Source organism: Octopus bimaculoides, chromosome 4 (genome assembly GCF_001194135.2).
Source record: "Octopus bimaculoides isolate UCB-OBI-ISO-001 chromosome 4, ASM119413v2, whole genome shotgun sequence".
NCBI lineage: Eukaryota > Metazoa > Mollusca > Cephalopoda > Octopoda > Octopodidae > Octopus > Octopus bimaculoides.
Window position 1 is genome coordinate 108,245,798 of NC_068984.1, and position 7,346 is coordinate 108,253,143.

The window sequence follows — 7,346 nt, forward strand, 5'->3', positions numbered from 1 at the left end:
TTCATCCATTTTTACATTCTGAGTTCATACTCCACTGGGGTCAACTTTATCTTTTATCCTTTCAGAGTCAGTAATTAGTATACCCCAGATTAGTTTATCCAATGTTTCCTTTTTAAGGGACTTGGGTGTGGTTTAAAGTAGGTTCGGTTGCTTTATCAAGCATATCAAGTAACCATTTAAAAGTGATTGCTTCCTCTGGAACCCTGATTTTATTGTGGACATTGTGTCATAATATTTCAGTGATAATTCTGCCGAGGTCAACTTCACCTTTCATCTTTTCTGGGTTGATAAATTAAGTACCAGTTGCATACTGGAGTCGATCTAATCGACTGGCCCCCTCCTCCAAAATTTCAGGCCTTGTGCCTAGAGTAGAAAAGAATATTTCAGTGATTTCTATTTTAATCCTTTAGCATTCAGATTATTCTGTCAAATGTATTACTTATTTAATTAATCATGCATTATCTCTGTTTTGAATTAATTATGCATTATCCCTTAACTTTGAGATTCTGAAGATGCAACTGTTTATTTTTGGAATGACATTGCAGAGTAGGTGTGAGAAGCCTGATCTAGTCAGTTTGAACACAAAACAGGAAGAATATTTGAGCCAGATATGGCTGGTTTGAATGCTAAAGGGTTAAACACTAAAGAGAAATTGTAAGGGAATACTTGTTTGCCCCTTTGAATGGTTTTGGTAATTAAACAGGCATATTTTTCCTGGCAGGTACAGATTGAATTATGCTCTTTGATAAGGCAAATTACTTTTGTTTGGCAAACTTAGTAAACAAAAACACTCAGCAGTCAAAAAGAAAAAATTCATGGTCTTTATTTTTATTCTTATTTTTGTGTCCTTTGTCGTAAATCTTTCATCACACGTCCTGTGACCTCTTCAGCGACTCTCCATCCCACAGTGATATGGTCTTTAGAAATTCATATAATATCTTGAAGCAACAGAACCAACAGAAAAATAAATGATAGGTTACCTTCAGTTTCGATATCATGCTTGCTTCAGCATCATCGCTAGCTGATGTGTGCAGAACTAGTCTTTTGGCCAACTTTTTACTGTAGAATTTCTGAAAGACATCTTTGTCTTCAATATATTTGAAAACTATCATCTGATAAAAGAAAATTTTAAAGAATATTAAAAAGGGTTTTTAATAAGAACAGTCAATAAAGCATACTTAAAATATGAAATCAAATATAAGTTTTATTTTAGTTTTGTTCAACACCCAAAGTTATTTTCATCACATTTTGTTTAGCAATGAAAAATATGGTTTGGAGAAGAATCCACTTTCTTTTAATATTAAACAGAGATAGCAGGTATGACAGTGGAGTTAAGAAGTTCGATTCCCAACTACATAGTTTCAAGTTAAGTTCCACAAGACAACTTGCATAAGTGTCTTCCAATATAGCTCAACGTTGACCAAAGCTTTGCAAGTGGATTCAATAGAGAGAAACTGAAAGAAGCTTGTCATGTATGTGTGTGAGTGTATACATATGTATGTATGTATCTGTTATAAGCAACAGAAGCATTATTAGATTAAAATAGCCATCAATGTATCATACTTAATGTAAATACATCATGAATGGCAAATTTACTGTGGTAATCATCCAGAGAACATGTATTGGAGGCAGATGAAAATTATCCTAACTGGGCAGACATCAGTGATCATTTATTCACTGTTTTCCTATATATCGGTGGTGAAAAATTTTGTCTCGGCAAGCAGCTAGATTCAAGTACATGCTATTGACAATGCCCAACAAAGCAGAAATGCATCTACCATTTTCACTCACTGCTGCAGCTGGGATGAAGTTAAACTTAACAGAATTTAAACTCGAAACTTAATAACATAAAACAAAATACTGTAAGACAATTGATTGTCACTCTACCGATTCTGTCACTGTTGATGACAACAATGATAATATAATGTTGCAGATAAAAAAAATCTTAAATTATAAACAACATTTTGTTTACTGAAGAATATATCCTTGGATTTGATTATGCCATATTCCTGGCAATATCATCTGCCGATTTCCTCCAAGCTTTCTACTGTAAACAACAAGCAGTCAACTTACCACCTGATTTAAAATATCTTCCAATTCTTCTTCTTCAGGATTCTTGGAACTGGAAAATAACATGAAACATTATACAAGCTGATGTTTGATTGATATCTACCCCTCATCCTTTATACTGTCCTCTCCACTCACATTTTACATAGCCCCTTCACTTCTGAACCACCAAATCATCTCACCTTGGCCATCACCATACATCTCTCACACTCCCCCATGCTCTATGCTTGGCTCTCTCTTCCTCTCCCACATTCTTGCTATCTACCAAACTACTCATCATACCTCTCTCTTTCATCATCATTACTATTCTGCCACTCTTCACCCCCCCCCCATATATCAATGGTTACACCCCACCCCTTATCTACCATCACTACATCGACCACTCCCAACCCTATCCAACTTACAGTTGTCACCTACTCTTCCCCACTTCCCCTACTTATTATTCACTCAACACTTATTCTTCATTCATTCTATTCACTACTTCACCTGTTTCTGCCTCTGTCTCACACTAACCTTTCATCATCTGACACACGATCACCTCCTCCAATGACCCCCTCCTCTCTCGAAAATTCTTTGTTTTGCAAGTTATTTGGTGACCCTGTCAGTGCTGGTGCCATGTAAAAAATATCCAGTCCACACTGTGAAGTGGTTGGCATCTGGAAGGGCATCTAGCTGTAGAAACCATGCCAAAACTGACCTCATCTGTGCTGATGCCACATAAAAAGCACTCATGCCACTCTGTGGGGTGATTAGTGTTAGGAAGGGCATCCACCTGTAAAAACCATGTCAAAACAGAAGCATGGTGTAGTCTTCTACCTGGTCAGCTTCTGTCAAACCCATGCCAGCATGAAAGGCAGACGTTAAATGATGATGATGATGATGACCTCACCCATTCCCCGTCTCTCACTCTCATACACTCCATCAACTTCTACCCCCTCCACATTCCCACTTTGCTTACCTTCATTCACTTATCACCTCATACCTTGAGGGTCCAAACAGACATCTCACCACCACTATTTTTATCTCTTTGCTCTGCAATCCCAATCAACCCCACCATCTCTACTAAAATGTCAGTAGACACATGGTCTGACTACAGTAAGAAGCCTGTTCATAAGTCTGTTTTTCCATGGTAGAATGGGTTTGACAGGGAGTTACATATAAGGAAGGAATTTTTATGGCAAGAGGTTCTTTCACCAATCTTACTTTTCAAGTAAGAGATTTTTTTTTTGTTGCCAGTGTCATGCAAATGGCACCTGTGAAATCATAATCATGGTTGTTACCGGTGTCATGTCATGTCATGTGCTGGTGGCACATAAAAAGTACCCATTACACTCTCGAAGTGGTTGGCACTATGAAGGACATCCAGTCGTAGAAACCATGCCAAATCAGGCTGGAACCTGATGAAGCTCTCCGGCTTACCAATTCCAGTCAAACCATCTAACCCCTGCCAGCATGGAAAGCAGACGTTAAATGATGGTGATCATCATCATCAACATCATTTAAAGCACAGAGCAACTAGCTAGAATGTCAATAGAGAAAGCCAACATCATCACCAATGCACTCAGGCAATGACAAGGGCAGAATATCAACAGACACACACACGTATGTATACAATGCAAGCTTCTTACAGTTTCTTATTCCTTTATTGCCCACAAGGGGCTAAACATAGAGGAGACAAACAAGGACAGAAAAAGGGATTAAGTCAATTACATCGACCCCAGTGCATAACTGGTACTTAATTTGTCGACCCCAAAAGAATGAAAGGCAAAGTCGACCTCGGCAGAATTTGAACTCAGAATATAGCGGCAGACAAAATACTGCTAAGCATTTCGCCCAGTGTGCTAACGTTTCTGCCAGCTCGCTGCCTTCTTACAGTTTCTGTCTACCAAATTCACTCACAAGGCATTGGTCAACGTGGAGCTATATCATCGTCATTATCATTTAATGTCCATATTCCATGCTGGCACGGTTTGGACAGTTTGAAAGGATCTGATGGGTCAAAGGACTGCACTGTGTTCCAGTGACTTTTAAAACGGTTTCCAACAGTTGGATGCCCTTCTTAATACCAACCACTTTATAGCGTGTACTAAGTACTTTTTACATGCCATTAGAACTAGTGAGGTCACCCTGCAGCTTGCACAATTACAGAACCTGGAGTTCAGAGGGAGGGGCTTTATATGATGAGATGTTTAAGTATGAAAGGGAAGGGTGAGGAAGTTCTTGTAGAGGAGCTAAGTGGTTACTCACATTTAGGAGAGAGAGTAAGAATTATTAGTAGGAGCTTCAAGTCCCAGTGGTTACTCAAGGTGCAAAGTGAGAAGTGTATTGGGACAGAGGAACTAGGAGTGCAGGTGGGTGAGGGGTTGCAAGAGCATCTGAGGGAGCAAGAGATAAGGGATGGAAGGTAACAACTATAAGGATTGGGTAAGACTGAAGGGTGGATGTAGGGAGTGACAGATGACCAATGATGGAAGAGCTAAGGAAGGGGAAATAGAAGAGAATAGGGAAGAGTGGTAATATAGTAACAGTGATAGTAATGATGATACAGTTTACAGACAAGAGAGAGATATATGGTTGGATAGGCTATATGAGAGTGGGGGAGAGGGGAGACAGGCAGGTATAGTGCATGAAGGGAGATAATTTGGTGGTTCTGGAGAAGGATGATCACTGCAACATGTAGTAAGAACAATAATTAACACTTATGTAACGATTTTTGTCCTAGGGTAGCAACTGTTATTTACAATTTGCTTATCCCTAGAAAGTATGAAAATTTACTATTTCCTTCAAACTTTGCTTTTCTTACATATAATTAAAACCCCAAAGAATTCCTCTCAACACATGGCTATGATGCTCCCCAACTACTACTGCAGTACATATTGTCCTCCACTATGCTCAAGTGATTAAGACGAAGCAAATGACAGGCAAATCTGTGGTACTTAGCAGATTATTTGTTATTACGATATTTTTGCTTCAGCAACTCTGCACTAAATCTGTCTGATATGTAATGGAAAATAGCTCACTTTCCAAACATTGATGTCCAGGTCATAAAAGCAAAGCTTGAAGGGAATAGCAGTTGTTTCCTTTGATTTCTAGAGAGAAGCAAATAGGAAATAACACTTACTGACCAAAACCAAAGACAAAAAAAAAATTTTAATTTTGTTACACAGTGTAATCAATGACAAGTAAAATGGATCTAGGTAGCAAGAAAACTAGGACTGCCTCAAGGGAAATGGAGAGTCAGAATAAAAGAGATGATGGATGGTGGGGAGCTGTTCAAAGGAGACTATTTGGCAGGCTGAAAATTATTTGTGGTGCCACACAGTGGGACTGAAACCAAAACCACGTGATTGCAAAAAAAACTTCTCAATCAAACAGCCATTCCTAGACTTATTGGTTGAAACTCTCACAGAAACAATTTATGAAAGTAATATTTAAAGGAAAATCTGAAAATAGTAGTTGATTCAGAAAGCAATAAATGTTACCTTTTCTTCAGTAGAAGATCACAGTATCTGGCCAAAAGTTCAGGGGATTTCTTGGAATTTTCTTTCTTCGTAACGTAATTATCATTAATGAATTTACCACAAGCCTGGGAATTGCAAGACAAGAATAGAGAATGGTTCAGAATCAATAAAACAAGTGTAAAGAAGAAATTACAAATCAATAGTGTCTGCAGACTAGCAGCCAATAATTCAATAAAAGCATCATCCACAGACCATAGAATTTCTCAACAATGCCAATCTGAACTGAAGATTTTTCCACAGTTATATGAAGAATTCAATAAAGAGAACAAATGTAAAACCAGCCCATAGCAACCAGAGACAAAAACAAACACTGGGTTATGTATGCATTTAAGTAAAATTCTGTGATCTGCTCTGTTTCACTGTTTAGTTTGGCCGTCCAAAACTGACTTGGAAAGGACTGTGAAACCATCTGGTTGTAAAGCAAACTTCTTAACTCCACAGCCATGCTTGGGCCTATGTGTGTATGAATATGTGCAAAGGTGAATATGTTTGCATGCATGCACCTAGGTTTTGCAATATCAAGGGAAATCAATAAAAATGGGCCGAACGTTTCGTAACCAATAATCATCATAAGGTTGAAACAGTATTCGTAGTCATCATCATCATCATAGTTTAAATGTCTACTTTAACATGCTAGAATGGGTGAAACAGTGTTTATTGAGGTAGATTTTACAACTGGGTGCACTTCTTGTCACCAACATTCACTTGTTTTCAAACAAGGCAATATTTCCCTATGACCAGACATGTCTCTCATAGAAGATTGGAAATGAACATCACTAGTAATTACTATTATTACATGATGTCAAGACAATGGTACACACACACACACACACACACACACATATATATATATATATATAGCAGGCTTCTTTCACATTCCATCTACCAAATCCACTCATATGGTTTTGGTGAGAACATGACAATAGTAGAAATGCCTGCCTAAGGTGTGTCAAAGAGGAGCTGAGCTTGAAACTAGATGGCTGAGAAACAAAACAAAAAAAACAAAAAATGGTCTTAAAACATCATCTTCTTTTAAAACTTACCTTATCTAGAGCGGCAACAAAGCCAGAGTCATTGTTGAAAGCCTCACTAACTAACTTGTTGTATTTTACATGAACATTAAGAATAGTCTGTACATAGGTCTTGGGGTCCTGAAAAATAAACGAAAATAATTTTTTAAAAATAAATAAATAAAATTATCTCATTATAAAGTATATCATCATATGATACATGTAATAGTGCTATAATGTAATATTTTATAATAATGCTTAGACCCTACACACACACATACACACACACACACACACACACAGTTTACTTTAGTTTGCAGTAATTCAAAATACAAGCACCCTTTACAGAAGGAAGATGCGACCTTGATTAATCTTTATTAAGTATAAGGAAGTTAGAGTGAAGTGGATGAATGGATAAGGTGTTATACTATTTACTCAAAGGTAATGAGTTCAAATTGACTGCTACCATTCCATTATGCTTCTCACCAGAACTCTATTTCTACAACCTCACTTCACTTGGTTGTCAGGAACTTCTTTATAATTGTAATAGCCAACGTAAATGTTGGTTGGTTGATATCTCCAGTCACGTGTTACATTGCATAGAGAGAGGGAGTAAAGGAGAGATAGAAAATGAATATAAGCGCAGGATGGATGCACATACAAGGCTTGGTGGCAGGCAATGAGTAAAGAGCACACACACACACACACACACACACACACACACACACACACACACACACACACACAC

General features: G+C 37.8%; 1 protein-coding gene and 1 long non-coding RNA gene across 2 annotated transcripts in view; one reads left to right on the forward strand and one right to left on the reverse strand.

Annotated features, from left to right (window-relative positions):
* The window catches only part of LOC106875471 (uncharacterized), a 308,728-nt gene that overhangs the window by 284,877 nt on the left and 16,505 nt on the right, over positions 1-7,346 (forward strand). The gene's annotated exons all lie outside the window — the stretch shown is intronic.
* The window catches only part of LOC106880546 (cullin-1), a 40,644-nt gene that overhangs the window by 20,896 nt on the left and 12,402 nt on the right, over positions 1-7,346 (reverse strand). The window contains exons 7-10 of the mRNA XM_014930535.2: positions 6,632-6,739; positions 5,550-5,653; positions 2,074-2,122; positions 981-1,112 (exon numbers count right to left, since the gene is read on the reverse strand). Coding sequence (XP_014786021.1) covers positions 981-1,112; positions 2,074-2,122; positions 5,550-5,653; positions 6,632-6,739 — 393 coding nt within the window. The remainder of the gene's footprint in view (positions 1-980; positions 1,113-2,073; positions 2,123-5,549; positions 5,654-6,631; positions 6,740-7,346) is intronic.